The following is a 23498-nucleotide window of genomic DNA, read 5'->3' as shown; positions in this document are numbered from 1 at the left end:
AGCCAGGTAAGAAGAATGAGATAAGAAAGAAGGGCCATTGAGATGTTGGGAAGAGGTAATGACAAAGTGCCAGCGGTGAGAAGGCAATGGGGAGAGAGAACAAGATAGGTAGAGAAGCCAAAGATATTCTAGATTAAAAAACTGGAAACTGAGAAATTGTTTAATATTATCCTCTTATCTCAGAGATGTGGAAACAAGAATTCGGAAGGTGAAATAACCTTACATCATCATTTGCATTTTCCAAGGTAGTAAGTATAAAAGAGACTGAGTTCATGGAACGGAAATGAGAGGCAGAGTGGGAGTCTAGAGCTGTGGAAGGTACAGTTTTTCTGAGATATGCCATTTGGGTCAGAGATTTTTCAGCTGGGGGAGAGAGGAAGTCAATTTAGAGTACTGAAAAAAAGGCTTGCTGAAATAAGGGATTAAATACCAGCTCTGAGCGTCATTAAGTTCTACTTCCCAGTGAAATGTTGCTTCTACCTCTTCTATTGTTAGCGGTTATCCTCCCAGGTGGTGACAATAAGGACAGTAAGAGTAACTCTGGCTGCTCCCAGCACAGGTGCAGGGGTTCTGGATAAAAGCATGACACAGCTGCTGCTAAGGGTCTGGGCTCTGCTGTCTCCAGCCCTCTCCCCTATTCTGGAGGCTGGGGATGGAGTCAGAAGCCTTGGGAAGAGAACTGTTTCAGGCTCTATATTGTTCTGACTCTGGGTGCTTTTTCATTCCATCCTGACTCTACATTTTTCCTCATTCTTTTCAACCTTCCACCAACACAGTGTTCCAGTGGCCAACCTCCTACCATATCATCCCTATTTGGACCTTTGCCAAAAGCTCCTGGCTCAAAACCAAGGCTCAGGCTGGTTGGATGATTTGCAAATTCAAGGCTGGGACTCTGACTTGGGCACTATCATTTTCCTGAAGTCCTGGTCCAAGGGGAACTTTAGTGATGAGGAGATGACTGAGCTGCAGGACCCATTCCGAGTCTACTTCATTGGATTCACTCAGGTTGCGCAGGACCATGTCAGTGAGTTCCAGTTGGAATGTGAGTACAGTCCTCTGATCTGGAGAGACTCTCACTGACTTTTCTCTCCCTTGGTCAGGCTAATATTTCCTCTGATCATGGTCTACTCCTTCCCTCTTTACTCAACTGCATGCATACAGCTCTCCAGAGTAGTCTCCAACCCTGACTCCTTACCTCCACCCAGGATCCCAGATTCTTCCCGTTTCTTGCACTTTTGTGTAACAGATGATGTTTCTGCTTTGTAGCTGTTTCCTGTTTTGCATGTATGTCACTTGCCACTCTCAAAACCTAGGGAAAACTCGTTTTCCTACTGTGTGCCTGAATGAACTAAAGTATGACTTCCCCATCCTCCAATTCATATCCTCCAGCATCTGCTGCCTAATCTCTCTCAGTGTAACCTTCCCCTTCACCCTGGAATGCTGGCCTCCTGACTCCATCACACATTGGTCCTCTTCTCCCCTCTTGCCCACTGTACATCCTTAAAAGAGCCCATCCCCACCGTTTACGATAGGCATACATCTAACCAATGCTCTTCTTCCTGAAAAGTCCTGAATACTGCAATTGGTTTTTGAGTTATAATTTCACACCTCAGACTTTTCTTGCCACTAAAATCGAAAGGCCTATGTCTTTTCCTCATCCTTTTCTTCATTGTTTGCATTTTAATAACTTGTCTCAGTTTTCCTTTACACAGACCCCTTTGTGATCCAGGTCATAGTAGGCTGTGAGCTGCATTCTGGGGAGGCCGTAGGAAGCTCTTTGAGAGGAGCTTTAGGAGGATTGGATTTTGTGAGGATCCAGAATGATTCCTGTGTGCCTGCACCAGACAGCGGCAGCAGGGGGCAGAAGTTTTGTGCAATCATGACTCAGTATCAAGGCACCTCCAATATCATTGAGAAGCTCCTCTCAGAAACCTGTCCTTGATATCTCCTGGGTGTCCTCGATGCAGCGAAAGCAGACCTGCAGAAGCAAGGTTAGTCTTGTCCTCTCCCCAAGACTTTTCTATTATACCTCCCACCACCTTCTTTAAATTCAAAAGTAGAGAACACCTAAGTTGAGAGGTGTTTAATCAATAAGTGATCTGATTCCCATCGGAGTGGAAGAAGCAACTATCCAAATTTGTGTTTCCGAATCCCCATGCTCTGGATTAGAGTCATAATCTGACATTCTTACTGCTCCTTCCTACCCCAGTGAAGCCTGAGGCCTGGCTGTCCAGTGGCCCCACTCCTGGGCCTGGCTGCCTACTGCTGGTGTGCCATGTCTCAGGATTCTGCCCAAATCCTCTGTGGGTGATGTGAATGAGGGGCGAGCAGGAGCAGCCTGGCCCTCAGCAAGGGGACATCATGCCCAATGCTGATTTGACTTGGTATATCCGAGTAACCCTGGATGTGGCAGCTGGGGAGGTGGCTGGCCTGAGTTGCCAAGTGAAGCACAGCAGTCTAGGAGACCAGGACATCATCCTGTACTGGGGTGAGAAGGAACTGGAGCCCAACTGGGGATGGGAGGAGGTGGTCTTCAAGAACAGAGGGCACTCCTGAGGAAGGGGAGAAACTGGATGGATGAGCTAAGGAGGGAGGGAAGGAGAGGGGGAAGAAAGAGTGACAGAGGGAGAGGTAGGAAGGGAGAGACAAAGAGAGAGAGAGTTTGAGATTCATTTCTGGGACTCCAGTGCCAGAGGACTGAAAATAGCTGAACTAAGGCAGGCAATAGGTAAGAATGAAGGACTATAAACTGGGTGGGATGGGGCAAGAAGAACAGACTGTGTTTGGCTGTGAGAATATGCCATCTGGGAATATGAGAAAGGGAATCAGAGATGTCCAATCATCAAAAGCAGGTAAGCACAAAAGTGGGTGTTGACACTTGGGTGGGCAAGAAGGCCTGGAGAACCAGAGAATGGGTTTGAAGTGATATCCCTTTGTCTTCTCCCAATTGCCAGGACACCCCGCATCCATTGGCTCGATACTTGTGGCAATAATAGTGCCCTCCTTGATCCTTTCTATATGCCGTGCATTATGGTTTAGGAGATGCTGGTGAGTTTTCATTTTTTAATCTTTCTTTTCTGTCCATCGTTTTATTTTTTCCCTCTGTTTTATCTATTAATATTATGCCTTTTTAGCCTCAATATTTCCACTAGAAAGTTTCTCCAATTTCCATCTGTAGGTAAATTTACTTTAAATTGCAGTAAATTACATCATGGAAAATTTACTGCATTAGCCATTTTTACACATATAGTTTAGTAGTCTTAAGTACATTCACATTTTATGCAGCCAATCTATAGAACTCTTTTCATCTTGAAAAACTAGAAGTCTATGCCCATTAAACCACCTTCCCCAATCCTTGCTCCCTCAGACTCTGGCAACCACCATTCTACTTTCTCTCTCCGTGAATCTCTGTACTCTAGGCACCTCTAGAAGTGGAATCATTTGCCTTTTTGTGAATGGTTATTACATTATCTCCTCATAATTCATTCATGTGGTGATCTGTATTAGAATTTCTTCCCTATTAAAGACTGTTTTGTTTACCTGTTGATCTCTCAACAGACACTTGGGTTAATTCAACAGTCACTTTTTGCCTGTTGTGAATAATGCTGCTATGAACATAGTGTACAAATATCAATTAAGAAGAGCAATTTTTTGCTTGTGTTCTTAACAGGTCATATCAGAATATCTCATGAGCCCTGAATGTCTCCTTTTCCACTTGGAATAAGTATCCAGGAACCCTGAAACTCAAGTTGTCAGCCTAGGAATCAATCTCATCATATTTTTTCAAATGATCATCACATTTGATCAAATCATTCTTCCTGTAGGTTGTAAGATAAATCATAACTTATACACTAGCAGAAACATAAATGAAAATTGTTATGAGACAATATCACTAGCAAGATCCACTCAGATTTCATAGATGTGATTTGTGAGAAAGAACATACCTGGGAATAAATGAAATATGTACACAACTTCAAGGTGACATGCCTTTGACTTCTTATTTAAAACTTTTTTTTCTTGCTTCTGCAGAAATGTCATTTTTCAAATTGAACTAACTGTAATTATGCTGAGATAATTGTATTTGCAGAGCTGCTGAGCATTTTGAACAAAATGTCTCCATCTTGGCCTGGATGATTTTCTGCTTATAATGGTTAGCTGAGCAGCTTTTTTTCTCCAGAAAGCCTTCCTTAGTGCTACAGTGGAAGTAACCCTCTCTTGACTGGTATCTTGCATAGATCCACTTTACTCATACCCAGAACACTATGGTTCTTATTGTTTTTCTTTTCTTTCTACTTATAAGTTCCTTGAGAGAAGAGCTTGCTCTTGGTGGATTTCTGGCCCAAATCATGTTTTTGTGTGTAGTGTTTTTATTGTTATTCTAAAGCTATCTTGTGTGTATAGGCTAGCGAGATATGGTGTTTAGTGAGACCGGTGGATAGTATGGAATATAGCATATAGTGGGTTTAAGTGAGTACATAATTGTGTTGATTCACAGGAAACTAGAATTTTTCTATGTGGAAAAGTTGATGTGAGGAAATGAGTAAAACTCTGTAGTTTTAAACTTGAATTGCAAGTATAAATAAAAAAACATAATATTAAGACTTACAAAAGTGTTCTGGACACTTAAAAAAACCTAAAATGAAGGCTTAGAACTCAGATTAAGGCTTTCACATAATATTTTCCCACTACAAGGAACTAAAGTATCTTGGAGAAATGGCTGATTTCTACTTTAGAGCTGGAAGTTTCTCCAAGAGTCTGGAACACCTTTGCCATATCAGAAGGTAAAGGGAAGCTCAATGATAAATGTATGACAAAAGGATTCATAAGCGCCTGGGTTGAAAAAACTCCCATATCATAGTTGGGACAGTTTGAGTCTCAAGAGAACAATGGCTAGGATTTGATGTTGTTGTTTAATAGCTAAGTTGTGTTGAATCTTTGTGACCCCACGGACTGCAGCATGCCAGGCTTCAGTGTCCTTCATGGTCTCCTGGAGATTGCTCAAATTCATGTCCATTGAATCAGTGAAGCTATCTAATCATCTCATCCTCTGCCACTCCCTTCTCCTTTTGCCTTTCATCTTTCCCAGCATCAGAGTCTTTTCCAATTCATCAGCTCATTCCATCAGGTGGCCAAAGTGCTGGAGCTTCAGCTTCATCATCATCAGTCTATCCAATGAATATTCATGGTTGACTTCCTTTAAGACTGACTGGTTTGATCTCCTTGCAGTCCAAGGAACTCTCAAGAGTCTTATTCAGCCCTTCAGTTAGAAAACATCAATTCTTTGTCACTCAACCTTCTGAACAGTCCAACTCTTACATCCGTACATTGTTGTTGTTGTTCAGTCTCTCAGTCCTGTCCAACTCTTTGTGACCTCATGGACTGCAGCACACCAGGCTTCCCTGTTCATCACAAATCTGGAGGTTGCTCAAATTCATGTCCATTTAATCAGTGATGCTATCCAATAATCTCATCCTGTGTTGCCCCTTTCTCCTCTTGCTCTCAATCTTTCCCAGCATCAGGGTCTTTTCCAATGAGTCGACTCTTCACATCAAGTGGCTGAAGTATAGGAGCTTCAGCTTCAGCTTCCGCATCTATCCTTCCAATGAATATTCAAGGTTGGTTTCTTTTACGATACACTGGTTTGATCCCTTTGCTGTCCAAGGGATTCTCAAGAGTCTTCTTTAGCACCACAGTTTGAAAGCATCAATTCTTAGGCACTCAGCTTTCTTCGTGGTCCAAATCTCACATTTGTATATGACTACTTGAAAAACCATGACTTAGACAATACAGACATTTGTTGTCAAGGTGATGTCTCTTCTTTTCAATATGCTGCCTAGGTTTCCCATTGCTTTTCTTCCAAGGGCAAGTGTCTCAATTCTGTGCCTGCAGTCATCGTCCACAGTGATTTTGGAGCCCAAGAAAATGAAATCTGTCACTGTTTCCATTTTTCCCCATCTATTTGCTGTCAAGTGATGGGAACAGCTTCCATGATCTTAGTTTTCTGCATATTGATTTTTAAATTATTTTTTAATTTATTTATTTTTTACTTTATAATACTGAATTGGTTTTGCCACACATCGACATGAATCTGCCACAGGAGCACATGAGTTCCCAATCCTGAACCCCCATCCCACCATCCTCTCCATATAATCTCTCTGGGTCTTCCCAGGGCACCAGCCCCAAGCATCCTGTATCCTGTATCGAACCTAGACTGGCGATTCATTTTTTACATGATAGTATACATGTTTCAATGCCATTCTCCCAAATCATCCCACCCTCTCCCTCTCCCACAGAGTCCAAAAATCTGTTTTTACATCTGTGTCTCTTTTGCTGTCTCACATACAGGGTTATCATTCCATCATTCTAAATTCCATATATATGTGTTAGTATACTGTATTGGTGATTTTCTTTCTAGCTTACTTTACTCTATATAATTGGCTCCAGTTTCATCCACCTCATTAGAGCGGATTCAAATGTATTCTTTTAATGGCTGAGTCATAACCCATTGTGTATATGTACCACAGCTTTCTTATCCATTCATCTGCTGATGGACATCTAGGTTGCTTCCATGTCCTGGCTATTATAAACAGCTGTGTTGAACACTGGGGTACACGTGTCTCTTTCAATTCTGGTTTCCTCAGTGTGTATGCCCAGCAATGGGATTGCTGGGTCATAAGGCAGTTCTATTTCCAGTTTTTTAAGGAATCTCCACACTGTTCTCCATAGTGGCTGTACTAGTTTGCATTCCCACCAACAGTGTAGGAAGGTTCCCTTTTCTCCACACCCTCTCCAGCATTTATTGCTTGCAGACTTCTGGATTGCAGCCATTCTGACTGGTGTGAAATAGTACCTCATTGTGGTTTTGATTTGCATTTCTCTGATAATGAGTGATGTTGAGCATCTTTTCATGTGTGTGTTAGCCATCCGTATGTCTTCTTTGTAGAAATGTCTATTTAGTTGTTTGGCTCATTTTTTGATTGGGTCATTTATTTTTCTGGAATTGAACTGCAGGAGTTGCTTGTATATTTTTGAGATTAGGTCTTTGTCAGTTGCTTCATTTGCTATTATTTTCTTCCATTTAGAAGGCTGTCTTTTCACCTTGCTTATAGTTTCCTTTGTTGTACAGAAGCTTTTAATTTTAATTAGATCCCATTGTTTATTTTTGCTTTTATTTCCAGTATTCTGGAAGGTGAATCATAGAAGATCCTGCTTTGATTTATGTCAGAGAGTGCTTTGCCTATGTTCTCCTCTAGGAGTTTTATAGTTTCTGGTCTTGCATTTAGATCTTTAATCCATTTTGAGTTTATTTTTGTGTATGGTGTTAGAAAGTGATCTAGTTTCATTCTTTTCCAAGTGGTTGACCAGTTTTCCCAGCACCACTTGTTAAAAAGATTGTCTTTACTCCATTGTATATTCTTGCTTCCTTTGTCGAAGATAAGGTGTCCATAGGTGCGTCGATTTATCTCTGGGCTTTCTATTTTGTTCCATTGATCTAGATTTCTGTCTTTGTGTCAGTACCATACTGTCTTGATGACTGTGGCTTTGTAGTAGAGCCTGAATTCAGGCAAGTTGATTCCTCCAGTTCCATTCTTCCTTCTCAAGAATGCTTTGGCTATTTGATGTTTTTTGTATTTCCATACAAATTATGAAATTATTTGTTCTAGCTCTGTGAATAATACCGCTGGTAGCTTGATAGGGATTGCATTGAATTTGTAGATTGCTTTGGGTAGTATACTCATTTTCACTATATTGATTCTTCCGATCCATGAACATGGTATATTTCTCCATCTATTAGTGTCCTCTTTGATTTGCTTCATCAGCGTTTTATAGTTTTCTATATATAGGTTTTTAGTTTCTTTAGGTAGATATATTCCTAAGTATTTTATTCTTTTCATTGAAATAGTGAATGGAATTGTTTCCTTAATTTCTTTTTCTACTTTCTTATTATTAGTGTATAGGAATACATGGTATTTCTGTGTGTTGATTTTATATCCTGCAACTTTACTATATTTATTGATTAGCTCTAGTAATTTTCTGGTGGAGACTTAAGGGTTTTCTCTGTGGAGGATCATGTCATCTGCAGTAAGAGTTTTACTTCTTCTTTTACAATTTGGATTCCTTTTATGTCTTTTTCTGCTTTGATTGCTGTGGCCAGAACTTCCAGAACTATGTTGAATAGTAGCGGTGAAAGTGGGCACCCTTGTCTTGTTCCTGACTTTAGGGGAAATGCTTTCAATTTTTCATCATTGAGGATAATGTTTGTTGTGGGTTTGTCGCATATAGCTTTTATTATGTTGAGGTATTTTCTGTCTATTCCTACTTTCTGGAAAGTTTTTATCATAAATGGATGTTGAATTTTGTCAAAGGATTTCTCTGCTTCTATTGAGATAATCATATGGCTTTTATTTTTCAATTTGTTAACGTGGTGAATTACATTTATTGAATTGTAGATATTGAAGAATCCTTGCATCCCTGGGATAAAGCTCACTTAGTCATGGTGTAACATATTTTTAATGTGTTGTTGGATTCTGATTGCTAGAATTTTGTTAAGGATTTTTGCATCTATGTTCATCAGTGATATTGGCCTGTAGATTTCCTTTTTTGTGTAGCGTCTTTGTCAGGTTTTGGTATTAGAGTTATGGTGGCCTCATAGAATGAGTTTGGAAGTTTACCTTCCTTTGCAGTTTTCTGGAAGAATTTGAGTAGGATAAGTGTTAGCTCAAAATTCTCCAAGCCAGGCTTCAGCAATATGTGAACCATGAACTCCCTGATGTTCAAGCTGGTTTTAGAAAAGGCAGAGGAACCAGAGATCAAATTGCCAACATCTGCTGGATCATGGAAAAAGCAAGAGAGTTTCAGAAAAATATCTATTTCTGCTTTATTGATTATGCCAAAGCCTTTGACTATGTGGATCACAAGAAACTGTGGAAAATTCTGAAAGAGATGGGTATTCCAGGCCACCTGCCTCTTGAGAAATCTGTATGCAGGCCAAGAAGCAACAGTTAGAACTGGACATGGAACAACAGACTGGTTCCAAATAGGAAAAGGAGTACCTCAAGGCTGTATATTGTCACCCTGCTTATTTAACCTCTATGCAGAGTACATCATGAGAAACGCTGGATTGGAAGAAACACAAGCTGGAATCAAGCATGCCGGGAGAAATATCAATAATCTCAGATATGCAGATGACACCACCCTTACGGCAGAAAGTGAAGAGGAGCTAAAAAGCCTCTTGATGAAAGTGAAAGAGGAGAGTGAAAAAGTTGGCCTAAAGCTCAACATTCAGAAAACGAAGATCATGGCATCCAGTCCCATCACTCCAGTGGTAAATAGATGGGGAAATATTGGAAACAGTGTCAGACTTTATTTTTGGGGCTCAAAATCACTGCAGATGGTGAATGCAGCCATGAAATCAAAGGATGCTTACTCCTTGGAAGGAAAGTTATGACCAACCTAGATAGCATATTCAAAAGCAGGGACATTACTTTGCCTACTAAGGTCCGTCTAGTCAAGGCTATGGTTTTCCAGTAGTCATGCATGGATGTGAGAGTTGGACTGTGAAGAAGGCTGAGCGCTGAAGAATTGATGCTTTTGAACTGTGGTGTTGGAGAAGACTCTTGATAGTCCCTTGGACTGCAAGGAGATCCAACCAGTCCATTCTGAAGGAGATCAGCCCTGGGATTTCTTTGGAAGGAATGATGCTAAAGCTGAAGCTGCAGTACTTTGGCCACCTCATGGGAAAAGTTGACTCATTGGAAAAGACTTTGATGCTGGGAGGGATTGGGGGCTGGAGGAGACAGGGACGACAGAGGATGAGATGGCTGGATGGCATCACTGACTCAATGGACATGAGTCTGGGTGAACTCTGGGAGTTCGTGATGAACAGGGAGGGCTGGTGTGCTGCGATTCCTGGGTTTGCAAAGAGTTGGACACCACTGAGTGACTGAACTTAACTGAACTGAGGTGTTAGCTCTTCTCTAAATTTTTGGTAGAATTCAGTTTTGAAGCCGTCTGGACCTGGGCTTTCATTTGCTGGAAGATTTCTGATTACAGTTTCAATTTCTGTGCTTGTGATGGGTCTGTTAAGATTTTCTATTTCTTCCTGGTTCAGTTTTGGAAAGTTGTACTTTTCTAAGAATTTGTCCATTTTTTCCACATTGTCCATTTTATTGTCATATAATTGCTGATAGTAGTCTCTTATGATCCTTTGTATTTCTGTGTTGTCTGTTGTGATCTCTCCATTTTCATTTCTACCTTTATTGATTTGATTTTTCTCCCTTTGTTTCTTGATGAGTCTGGCTAATGGTTTGTCAGTTTTATTTATTCTTTCAAAGAACCAGCTTTTGGCTTTGTTGATTTTTGCTATGGTCTCTTTTGTTTCTTTTGCATTTATTTCTCCCCTAATTTTTAAGATTTCTTTCCTTCTACTAACTCTGGGGTTCTCCATTTCTTCCTTTTCTAGTTGCTTTAGGTGTAGAGTTAGGTTATTTATCGACTTTTTCTTGTTTCTTGAGGTATGTTGTATTGCTGTGAACTTTCCCTTAGCACTACTTTTATAGTGTCCCACAGGTTTTCGGTTGTTGTGTTTTCACTTTCATTTGTTTCTATGCATATTTTGATATCTTCTGTGATTTGTTGGTTATTCAGAAGCGTGTTGTTCAGCCTCCATATGTTGGAATTTGTAATAGTTTTTCTCATATAATTGAGATCTAATCTTACTGCATTATGGCTGGAAAAGATGCTTGGAATGATTTCAGTTTTTTTGAATTTATCAAGGTTAGATTTATGGCGCAGGATGTGATCTATCCTGGAGAAGGTTCCGTGAAAACTTTAGAAAAAGGTGAAATTTATTGTTTTAGGATGAAATGTCTTATAGGTATTAATTAGGTCTAACTGGTCTATTGTATCATTTAAAGTTTGTGTTTCTTTGTTAATTTTCTGTTTAGTTGATCTGTCCATCGGTGTGAGTGGGGTATGAAGTCTCCCACTATTATTGTGTTATTGTTAATTTCCCCTTTCATACTTGTTAGCATTTGTCTTACATATTGCGGTGCTCCTATGTTTGGTGCATATATATTCATAATTGTTATATCTTCTTCTTGGATTGATCCTTTGATCATTATGTAGTGGCCTTCTTCATCGCTTTTCACAGCCTTTGTTTTAAAGTCTATTTTATCTGATATGTGTATAGCTACTCCTGCTTTCTTTTGGTCTCTATTAGCGTGAAATATCTTTTTCCAGCCCTTCACTTTCACTCTTTATGTGTCCCTTATTTTGAGGTGAGTCTCTTGTAGACAACATATATAGGGGTTTGTTTTTCTATCCATTCAGTCAATCTTTACCTTTTGGTTGGGGCATTCAACCCATTTACATTTAAGTTCATTATTGATAAGTATGATCCCGTTGCCATTTACTTTATTGTTTTGGGTTCAGGTTTATACACCCTTTTTGTGTTTCCTGTCTAGAGAAGATCCTTTAGCTGTTGGAGAGCTGGTTTGGTGGTGCTGAATTCTCTCAGCTGTTGCTTGTCTGTAAAGCTTTTGATTTCTCCTTCATATTTGAATGAGATCCTTGCTGGGTACAGTAATCTGGGCTGTAGCTTATTTTCTTTCATCACTTTAAGTATGTCTTGCCATTCCCCCCTGGCCTGAAGAGTTTCTATTGAAAGATCTGCAGTTATCCTTATAGGAATCCCTTGTGTATTATTTGTTGCTTTTCCCTTGCTGCTTTTAATATTTGTTCTTTGTGTTTGATCTTTGTTAATCTGATTAATATGTGTTTTGGCATGTTTTGCCTTGGGTTTATCCTGTTTGGAACTCTCTGGGTTTCTTGGATTTGGGTGATTATTTCCTTCTCCATTTTAGGGAAGTTTTCAACTATTATCTCCTCAAGTATTTTCTCATGGTCTTTCTTTTTGTCTTCTTCTTCTGGAACTCCTATAAGTCGAATGTTGGAGCATTTCATATTGTCCTGAGAGTTCTCTGAGATTGTCCTCATTTCTTTTAGTTCGTTTTTCTTTTTTCCTCTCTGATTCATTTATTTCTACCATTCTATCTTCTACTTCACTAATCCCATCTTCTGCTTCCGTTTTTCTACTATTTGTTGCCCCCAGAGTGTTTCTGACCTCATTTATTGCATTATTCATTATATATTGACTCTTTTTAATTTTTCTAGGTCCTTGATAAACCTTTTTTGCATCTTCTCAATCTTTGTCCCCAGGCTATTTATCTGTGATTCCATTTTGATTTCAAGATTTTGAATCATTTTCACTGTCATTATTTGGAATTCTTTGTCTGGTAGATTCCTTATCTCTTCCTCTTTTGTTTGGTTTGGTGGGCCTTTATCATGTTCTTTTACCTGCTGGGTATTGCCTATCTCTTTATCTTGGTTATATTGCTGCGTTTGGGGTGGCCTTTCTGTATTCTGGCAGTTTGCGGAGTTCTCTTTATTATGGAGTTTCCTCACTGTGGGTGGGGTTGTATCAGGTGCTTGTCAAGGTTTCTTGGTTAGGGAAGCTTGTGTAGGAGTTCTGGTGGGTGGAGCTGGATTTCTTCTCTCTGGAGTGCAATGAAGTGTCTAGTAATGAGTTATGAGATGTCAATGGTTTTGCAGCAACTTTGAGCTGCCTGTATATTGAAGTTCAGGGGTGTGTTGCTGTGTTGCTGGAGAATTTGCATGGTATATCTTGCTCTGGAACTTGTTGGCCCTTGGGTGGTGCTTGGTTTCAGTGTAGGTATGGAGGTGTTTGATGAACTCCTATTGATTAATGTTCCCTGGAGTCAGGAGTTCTCTGATGTTCTCAGGATTTGGACTTAAGCCTTCTGCTTCTGGTTTTCAGTTTTATTTTTACAGTAGCCTCAAGATTTCTCCATCTACACAGCACCAATGATAAAACATCTAGGTTAGAGATGAAAAGTTTCTCCACATTGAGGGACAGCCAGAGAAGTTCACTGAGTTACATGGAGAAGAGAAGAGGGAAGGGGTAGTTATAGGTGATTGGAATGAGATGAAGTGGGGTCAGAAGAGGAGTGAGCAAGCTAGCCAGTCATCACTTCCTTATGTGCACTCCACTGTCTGGACCACTCAGAGATGTTCATGGAATTATATAGAAAAGAGAGGAGGGAGGACAGAGACAGAGGTGGTGAGGAGGATAAAAGAGGGAAATGAAAAGGAGAGACACAGATCCAGTCAGTCACCAGTTCCCTAAGTGTTCTCCACTGTCTGGAACACACAGAGATTCACAGAGTCTGGTAGAGAAGAGAAGGGGGAGGGAGGAGACAGAGACAACCTGGTCGAGAAAAAGGAGAGTCCAAAGGAGGAGAAAGCGGTCAAGCCAGTAATCTCTCTCTCAAGTAAAAATGGGCACTGAAGATTGGGTTTTGAAAGGCACAAAATTGATAACAATTACCAAAAAGCAAAGATTAGAAATCTAGAGTAGAGGTTGGATTTTCAAAAATACAATATTAAAGAAAAGAAGAAGAAGAAAGAAAAGGAAAAAGAAAAGAAAAAAAAAAGTCACAAGAATTATTAAAAAGAAAAAAACCACAACAACAACTACACACACACACACAACACACACACTCTCTCTCTATATATATACACACACACACACACGGCATTTGCTTTAGAAATAGGGTCTTTTTTTTGAATAGTAATAGTAGGTTATAAAAATAAAAATTAAAGGAGAAATAGAGAACTTAAAAATTAAAAAAATGTTAAAATAAAAAAAAGAAAAAGAAAAGAAGAAAAACCAAATAAACAACAACAAAAAAAGAATGATTGTAAAAATAGTAAAGGTATATCTGGGACTTTCTCTAGTGTTGTTGTGGGCAGTGTGGGTTCAGTTCATTTTCGGATAGTTCCTTCAACCAACTTATATTTCTCAAGATCTATAGGCCCCTTCCTTTGTAGCTGGTACTAACGACAGGGTATTAATCTATTGCACCTGTCACTTCCAAGGCTGTTCCCTCTGTTTTATCTTCTTCTGTTTGCTGGTCTCTTCAGTGTCTGTTTTCCACCCTGACATAAGGGGGTGGTGGTGGACAGTTTTTTTTCTTTTCTTTTTTAGGCTCACTTGTTCAGTCACGCTGTGGAGAGGGAGGGATGCTGAAGACAAATAACACTGGCGTGTGTTCCTAGTGTCTCAGCCACACTGGGCCTGCCCCTGCTCATGGCGAACTCCACTCAGGCTCTAGGTTGCCCCACCAGGAACCATCTGAGGCTGGCTTAGGGCTGCATGCACCTCCCCAGTCTCAGCCGCTCAGGCTCAGGCACTCAGGTAGTCCTCAGAGGTGCAGACTCGGTTGGGCCTGCGTTTTGTGCCCTTCCCAGGTCTGAGGAGGTCGGGTTTTGGTGAGCACAGTCGCCGTGACTTATAGCCTTTCCTGTCCCTCCTGCTCAGTTTTCTGGGTGTACAACTGGCACCCCTTCTTAGGCGGATGGTGATTGTCCAGAACCCCAAGAAGTCTTAGTTAGCAAACAAGCTTGATTGAAGTTTGGTAATGTCTCTCTGGGGCTGCAATTGCCCCCTTCTGGCCCTTCATGCTCTGGCTGTCTGTCACCGGAGATGGATGGTTTGCAGCCAGCTAATTCTGTTCCGTCCTTTGTTCTGTGTGCGGTCCTGGCAGTGTCTTATGTTAGAGCATTTTGCGTGGTAGGTATCCCACAGTCTGTTTTGCTAGCTCAAGTTAGTTTGCTCTGGTTACACTCGGGGCATTCTGGCCGGATTCTTAAAAAGCACTGCAGCTGGCACCTCCCTGCCCAGCCCTCGGTTGCTAGTGGCAGATGCAGGCGTCTGAGCTGCTTGTCCACTGGGGGAGTTACCATTGGGCTTGTAATCTGTTGGTTTTAATTATTTATTTAATTTTCCTCCCTGTTATGTTGCCCTCTGTGCTTCCAAGGCTTGCCACAGACTCAGCAGCGAGAGTGTTTCTTGGTGTTTGAAATGGTAAGTCTCTATTTAAGACTCCCTTCCTTGGACGGAGCTCCCTCCCTACCTCTTTTGTCTCTTTTTACGTCTTTTATATTTTTTCCTACCTGTTTTTGAAGACAATGATCTGCTTTTCTGGGTGCCTGATGTCCTCTGCCAGCATTCAGAAGTTGTTTTGTGAAGTTTACTCAGTGTTGAAATGTTCTTTTGATGAATTTGTGAGGGAGAAAGTGGTCTCCCTGTCCTATTCCTCCACCATCTTAGGACTGCCCCTGAATATTGAGTTTTAAGCCAGCCTTTTCACTCTCCTATTTCACCTTTATCAAGAGACTCTTTAGTTGCACTTTGCTTTTTCCATAAGTGTAGTGTCATCTGCACATCTTAGGTTATTGATATTTCTCCTGACAATCTTGATTAAAACTTGTGCTTCATCCAGCCTGGCTTTTGGTATTATGTACTCTGCACAGAAGCTAAATAATCAGATTGAAAACATACAGGCTTGATGTACTCCTTTCCCAGTTTTCACCAGTTTGTTGTTCCATGTCCTTTTCTAACTGTTGCTTCTCAACCTGCATACAGGTTTCTCAAACCATCTCTTGAAGAATTTTCAAAAATTTGTGATCCACACAGTCAAAGGCTTTAGCATAGTCAATGAAGCAGAAAGTGAAAGTCGCTCAGCCGTGTCCGACCCTTTGCCACCCCATGGACAGTATAGGCCAAAATACTGGAGAGGGTAGCTTTTCCCTTCTCCGGGTGATCCTCCCAACCCAGGGATTGAACCCAGGTCTCCTGCATTGCAGGTGGATTCTATACCAGTTGAGCTATTAGGGAAACCCTCAATGATGCAGAAGGAAATTCTCACATCCATAATCCATGTGTATGCAGTTTTAATGCTTTTTTTTTTTTTTTTTTTGAGTTTCCTTCCTTTATCTGTGTTCCAGCAGATGTTAACAATTTGATCTCTGATTCTTCTACCTTTTCTAAATCCAGCTTGGACATCTAGAAGTTAACTTTTGGCATATGGTATAAATTACAACATAAAAAACAAAAGTTATAGCAGAGGCTACACAGTTGCTTGAGTTTCCTTTGTTTAGTTTATCAACATGCCCAGAATCCAGAAATGAAAGAATTAAAAGCACCAAATCAGTGAGTAATATTTAGTAAGAGTTTATTGTGGATATAAAAACAATTCACAAATAGGGAGATTCCAAATTAAAATATTGATGTGAAGTTCAGAGGCATGAAATTACAGAATGACTTACAGAGTAGAAATGAGGAAGTTATTAATTTTTACAACGATTGGTTACTACAGTAGAAGTTTCTCTTGCCATTTTTAGGTAGTTGACTTCTGTTTCTTTTATCATTGTAAGATCCATTTATGAAACAAACCTAGCTTGAGTTTCACTTACTTTTGTGAAATAAGTTGGTTTTAGTTTTCTTACATGACTTAAACCTTTTCCCTGGTGGCTTCCCTGGTGGCTCAGAGGTTACAGAGTCTGCCTCCAATGCGGGAGACCCAGGTTCGATCCCTGGGTTGGGAACACCCTGCAGAAGGAAATGGCAACCCACTCCAGTATTCTTGCCTGGAGAATCCCATGGACGGAGGAGCCTGGTGGGCTACAGTCCACAGGGTCACAAAGAGTCGTACACGACTGAGCGACTTCACTTAAGTTACTTCACTTAAACGTTTCTCTCTGTCAAGAAATTCTCACATCCATACTCCATGTGTATGTAGTTTTAATACTCTTTAGATACTGTGGCTGTCACTGAGACTGTGTAGGATTGCTCAGTAGCTGTCCTCAGGCAACCGTTAGATACCAGCTCACATGGGCAACTGCCTTGTACTTCAGTGGAACGTCCTCTGGTGTCCTCAGGCTTGCAGAAATCTTACTTCTGGACCTGAGATGTGTGTCTTCCTTTTTGGAGTAGACTTCAAGGTACTTGTTGTATTTATTTTTGTAGGGAACTTAAGGGAATTGGAGGTAAATTGTCACCTTTTTATCTCTACCATCTCAGTCTAATTTTCACCAGTAAAGGAAGATCTTGTTTACTGATCCTCTTGATTGGAGTAATTGAGATTTTGAAATTTTTTTTTTTTCCCACTCAGGTTTTCCCTTTGGACCATGGCATATTGACAGAGGAACCTTTATAGTATTAATGTGGAGTAAAGATCAAGCTCTGAGTACCATACTTCCTGGACATCATCTTCGTGTCCTAGTAAGTCTGTCAGCACATTTAGCCAAGTATTAGCCAAGCAGGAGATACTAATGGTGATGATAAAAATGGTATAAAGAGCATAGGTTCACTGTTCCAGTATCTGACTCCGTGAAATGGGGGCTGGGGTTCTCAGAATCTCCCTTTCTCCTGTGCATCTCCATTCTCAGAGGCGGTCTCTGTGTGAATGTGCACCAAGGTACTGTGGCCACTCACACGGACCCATTTGGCATTCTCTCCAAGACTACCTGCACTGCCTCTCTGTTACTGCTGCCTCACTGTCAGCGCTATATTTGCTGTATGAGAGAATGAGATAAGTGGACCAACCAAAGGATACTTCTAGATTAAAAGAGACTGGAAGTTCAGGAATTGTTTAGTATTACCCTCTTCTTAAATAGAGGTGGAAATAAAGGATTGGGAAGGTGAAATAACTCTTCAGCATCCCAAGGGAGATTTTCCAAGCTAGTACATATAAAGGAGATGAAGACCAAAGAATGGAAATGAGGTGGAGTGGGAGTTCAGAGCTGTGGGAGGCACAGTTTTTCTGAGATGTGCAATGTGGGTCAAAGATTTGTCAGTTGGGGAAGAGAGGAAGTCAATTTAGAGTACTGAAAAAAAATGCTGAAATTAGAGATCAAATAAAAGCCCCGAGAGTCAGAAGTTCTACTTCCCAGTGAAATGCCTCTTCTACTACTTCTGTTACTTGGAGTTATCCTCCCAGGTGGTGACAATGAAGATGGTAAGAATAACTCTGGCTGCTTCCAGCACAGGTGCAGGAGTTCTGGATAAAATCATGCTGCACCTACTACTATGGGTCTGGGCTCTGCTGTCTCCAGCCCTCTCCCCTATTCTGGAGGCTGGAGATGGAGCCAGAAGCTTTGGGGGCAGGGGATTGCTTCAAGCTCTGTATTGTTGTTCAGACTCTGGGTTCTTTTTCATTCTATCCTGATGCCACATTTCCCCCTCATTCTTCTTATCTTTCCACCACTACAGTGTTCCAAGGGCCTACCTCCTTCCATCTCAAGCAGATTTCAACCTTTGTCAACAGCACATGGGCTCAAAATCTAGGCTCAGGCTGGTTGGATGACTTGCAGATTCATGGCTGGGAGAGTGACTCGGGCACTGCCATTTTCCTGAAGCCCTGGTCCAAGGGCAACTTTAGTGATGAGGAGATGACTGAGCTGGAGGACATCTTCCGAACACACTTCATTTTCTTCACTCAGGCTGTGCAGGATCGAGTCAATGTGTTCCAGTTTAAATGTGAGTATAGTCCTCTGATCTGGAGAGACTCTCAGTGACTTTTCTTACTCTTGTGTCAGGCTACTGATCCCTCTGATGATGGTCCCTTTCTCCATTCTTTATCCAATTGCATGTACACACTTGTCCAGAGTAGCCTTCAACCCCGACCCCATACCTCCACCCAGTATCTGAGATTCTTCCTGTTTCTTGCTCTCTTCTGTGTACATGACCACTCTTGTGGTTATTTCTTGTTTGTGTCTATGTAACTTGCTTCTCTAAAACCCCAAGAAAGGACCTCCTTTTCCTACTCTGTGCTTGAGTGAACTTAAGTGTGACTTTCTACTCCTCCAATTGATGTCCTCAAGCATCTGCTGCCTGATCCCTTCTCTACATGTAACCCTTCCCTATACCGTGGAATGCTGCACTTCTGACTCCATCACACATTGCCCCTCTCCCCTCTTGCCCACTCTACATCCTTAAAACTGCCTAAACCCACCGTTGATGATATGCATACCTTTCCCCAGTGCTCTGTCTGAAAAGTCCTGAATACTGCAATTGGTTTTATGTCAATAATTTCACCTCTCAACTTGTCGCCACTAAAATAAAAAGTCCTATGCCTTTTTCTCATCTCTTTCTTTCCTGTTTGCTTTTTAAATAACTTGTCTCATTTTTCCTTTACACAGACCCCTTTGTGATCCAGATCATATTATGCTGTGAGCTGCATTCTGGGAAGGCCATAGAAAGCTCTATGAGAGGAGCTTTAGGAGGACTGGATCTTTGGAGAATCCAGAATCATTCCTGTGTGCCTGCACCAGACAGCGGCAGCAGGGGGCAGAAATTTTGTGCACTCATGACTCAGTATCAAGACATCTCCAATGTCATTGAGAGGCTCCTCTCAGAAACCTGTCCTCGATATCTTCTGGGTGTCCTCGATGCAGGGAAGGCAGAACTGCAGAGGCAAGGTTAGTCTTATGCTCTTTCAGATGTTTCTTTTTCTCCTCCCACCACTTTCTTTAAATTCAAAAGTGAGAAGTAACTAAATAGAGAATTGGTTAATCAATTAGTCTTTTGGTGCCCATAGGAGTGGAAGAGGCAACTGTCCAAATTTGTGCATTTCTAAATCCCCAGGCTCTGGATTAGAGTCATAATCTGACATTCCTACTGCTCCTTTCTACCCCAGTGAAACCTGAGGCCTGGCTGTCCAATGGCCCCACTCCTGGGCCTGGCCACCTACTGCTGGTGTGCCACGTCTCAGGATTCTACCCAAAACCTGTGCGGGTGATGTGGATGAGGGGTGAGCAGGAGCAGCCTGGCACTCAGCAAGGAGACATCATGCCCAATGCTGACTGGACTTGGTATCTCCGAGTAACCCTAAATGTGGCAGCTGGGGAGGTGGCTGGCCTGAGTTGCCGAGTGAAGCACAGCAGTCTAGGAGACCAGGACATCATCCTGTACTGGGGTGAGAAGGAACTGGGGCCCAACTGGGAATGGGGGGAAATGGTCCTCAAGAACAGAGAGGGGGGCAAAGGAAGGGGAGGGATTTGATGGATGAGAGAAGGATGGAGGGAGGAAGACAGGCATGGAGAGAGGGTAGGTGGGGAGGAAAGAGAATCAGGGAGACAGAAAGAGAGAGAGTCAGAGGGACAGACTTTGCGGTTTATTTCTAGGACTACAGTGCAGGAGGTATGAAAATAGCTGACCTAAGCTGTACAGTAGATAAAAATGAAGCAGTCTCCACTACTACAGTAGTAGTCCCACTGTAGTCTTGGTGGGAGTCAGCAAGAAGGAGAAATTAAGGGTGGCTGTGAGTATAAGACCTCTGGGAATATGAGAAAGGGAACCAGAGTTGCCCATGCATTGGAAGCAGTTAATGATAGTGCTGACACTCAGAGGGGCAAGAAGGCATGGAGAACTAGAGAATGGGTTTGAAGGGAGATTCCTTTGTCTTCTCCCAATTGCCAGAACACCCCACATCCATTGGCTTGATGCTTGTGGCAATAATAGTGCCCTCCTTGATCCTTTTGATATGCCTTGCATTATGGCTTTGGAGACGCTGGTGAGTTTTCTTTTTCAATTTTTTTTGTGTCCATCCTTTTATTCTTTCCCTCCTTTTTATCTGTTAATATTACATCTCTTTAGTCTAAACATTTCTGCTAGAACATTTCCCTTTTGTCCCCAACTCCCATCTGTAGGTAAATTTATTTTTAAAAATTGCAGTAAAATATATCATGGAAAATTGACTGCAATAGCCATTTTTACATATATAGTTAAGTACGTTCACATTTATGAAGCCAATCCTTAAAATTCTTTTCATCTTGAAAAACAAGAAGTCTATTCCCATTAAACCACTTTCCCCAATCCTTTCTCCCTCAGACCCTGCCAACCACCATTCTACTTTCTGTCTATATGAATCTGTCTACTCTAGGTACCTCATAGAAATGAAATCATTTTTCTTTTTGTGAATGGCTTGTTCCACCTAGCATTATGTCCTCATAATTCATTCATGTGGTGGCCTGTATTAGAATTTCTTTCCTTTTAAATGTTGTTTTGTTTACCTGTTTATCTCTCAATAGACAATTGGGTGAATTCACATTTTAGCTGTTGTGAATAATGATGCTATGAACATAGTGTACAAATATCTCTTAAGTTGAACATTTTTTTGCTTGTGTTCTTAACAGGTCACATTAGAATATCTTGTGAACCCTGACCATGTCTTCTTTTCCGTTTGGAATAAGTATCCAGGAACCCTGAAACTCAAGTTGTCAGCCTAGGAGTCAGTCTCATTATTTTATCAAATAATCATCACATTTGATCAAATCATTGTTCCTGTGGGTTGTAAGAGAAATAATAATTTATACCCTAGCAGAAACAAAAATGAAAATTGTTATTATGAGACAATATCCCTAGCAGGATCCACTCATATTTCATAGATGTGATTTGTGAGAAAGTATATACCTTGTAATAAATGAAATGATGTACACAACTTCATGGTGACATGCCTTTGACTTCTTATTTTTTTTTTTTTTTGCTTCTGCTGAAATATTGTTTCAAATTGAACTAACTATAGTTATGCTGAGGTAATTGTATCTGCAGAGTTGCTGAGCATTTTTAACATAATTTCACTCTCTTTATTTGGATGATTTTCTAACTACGAGGGTCAGCTGAGCAGCCTGTTTCTCCGGATAGCCTTCCTTACTGTTAGAGTGGAAGTAACTCTCCCTTGACTGGTACTGTGCAGAGTTTCACTTTACTCTGTACCCAGAACATTGCAGTTCCTATTATTTTCCTTCTACTTATATTTCCTTGAGAGAATGGCTTGTTCTCAGTGGATCCCTGTCAAAAACTTATTTCTGGTGGTAGAGTTATTACTGTTATTGTAAGACTACCATGTGTGTATAGGCTAGGGAAATATAGTATACAGTGGGACAGGTGGATAGTATATAGTATATTGGTGGACAGGTGGATAGTATATAGTTTAGGTGATTATATAGTTGTGTTAAGTCACTTGGAACCAACATTTTCTGTCTAGAGAAGTTGATGTGAGATAGATGTAATATTAAACTCTGTAATCTTAAACTTGAATTCCAAGTATAATTAAAAAATCATAATATTTAGGCTTAAAAAATGTCCTGACCACTTAAAAAGCCACAAAACCAAAACTTAGTGCTCACATTATGGCTCTGACATATTTTCACACTAAAGGAACCAAGCACCATGAAGAAATGGCTGATTTCTAGTTGGGGCAGAAAGATTCTTCAAGACGCTGGAACAACTTTGCCATCAGTTCAGTTCAGTTCAGTTCATTTGCTCAGTCGTGTCCGACTTTTTGTGACTCCATGAATTGCAGCACACCAGGCTTCCCTGTCCATCATCAACTCCCAGAGTTCACCCAAACTCATGTCCATCGAGTTGGTGATGCCATCCTGCCATCTCATCCCCTGTCGTCCCCTTCTTCTCCTGCCCCCAATCCCTCCCAGCATCCAAGTCTTTTCCTCTTCACATGAGGTGGCCAAAGTATTGGAGTTTCAGCATTAGCATCATTCCTTCCAAAGGACACCCAGGGCTGATCGCCTTTAGAATGGACTGGTTGGGTCTCCTAGCAGTCCAAGGGACTCTCAAGAGTCTTCTCCAACACCACAGTTCAAAAGCATCAATTCTTCGGTGCTCAGCTTTCTTTACAGTCCAATTCTCACATCCTTACATGACCACTGGAAAAACCACAGCTTTGACTAGACGGACCTTTGTTGGCAAAGTAATGTCTCTGCTTCTTAATATGCTGTCTAGTTTGGTCATAACTTCCCTTCCAAGGAGGAAGCGTCTTTTAATTTCATGGCTGCAATCACCATCTGCAGTGATGTATTAGGGAAGTGCAAATCAAAACCACAATATAGTATCATCTCACTCCAGTCAGAATGGTCATCATCAAAATGTCTCTACCCGGAGGAGGAAATGGCAGTCCATTCCAGTATCATCTCATGACAGTCAGAATGGCTGCCATCAAAAAGTTTAGAAACAAATACTGTGGAGGGTGTGGAGAAAAGGGAGCCCTCTAAACTGTTGGTGGGAATGTAAACTGGTTTAGTCACTATGGAGAGCAGTGTGGAGATTCCTTAAGAAACTGGAAATAGAACTGCCATGTGACCTAGCAGTCCTACTGCTGAGCATGCATACTGAGGAAACCAGAAATGAAAGAGACACATGCACCCCACTGTTCACTGAAGAACTGTTTACAGTAGCTAGGATATGGAAGCAACCTAGATGTCTATCAGCAGATGAATGATAAGGAAATTGTGGTACATATACACAATGGAATATTACTCAGTTATAAAAAGGAATGCATTTGAATCAGTTCTAATGAGGTGGATGAAACTGGAGCCTATTATACAGAATGAAGTGAGTCAGAAAAAGAAATAAAAATACTATATATTAATGCATAATATGAAATTTAGAAAGATGATAATGACAATCCTTTATGTAAGGGACCAAAAGAGTCACCAATGTAAAGAACAGACTTTTGGAATCTGTGGGAGAAGGTGAAGGTGGTACGATTTGAGAGAATAGCACTGAAACATGTATATTGACATATGTAAAATAGATGACTGGTGCAAGTTTGGTG

The 23498-nt window shown here is 41.0% G+C and overlaps 1 protein-coding gene and 1 pseudogene across 1 annotated transcript; both read left to right on the top strand.

Moving 5' to 3' along the window:
* Positions 1–467: 467 nt before the first annotated feature.
* Positions 468–17460, top strand: LOC138097794 (T-cell surface glycoprotein CD1b-2-like; annotated as a pseudogene).
* Positions 17461–17821: 361 nt separating this feature from the next.
* Positions 17822–20442, top strand: LOC138072614 (T-cell surface glycoprotein CD1b-2-like). Its single transcript, XM_068963669.1, has 5 exons — positions 17822–17882; positions 18137–18403; positions 19066–19344; positions 19563–19841; positions 20345–20442. Exons 1-5 carry the CDS (start codon positions 17822–17824, stop codon positions 20440–20442), a joined length of 984 nt encoding a protein of 327 aa, XP_068819770.1.
* Positions 20443–23498: the final 3056 nt, after the last annotated feature.

This window comes from Capricornis sumatraensis, chromosome 2 (genome assembly GCF_032405125.1).
Source record: "Capricornis sumatraensis isolate serow.1 chromosome 2, serow.2, whole genome shotgun sequence".
In the NCBI taxonomy this organism is placed as follows: domain Eukaryota; kingdom Metazoa; phylum Chordata; class Mammalia; order Artiodactyla; family Bovidae; genus Capricornis; species Capricornis sumatraensis.
This window is presented reverse-complemented; position numbering and strand designations above follow the sequence as displayed.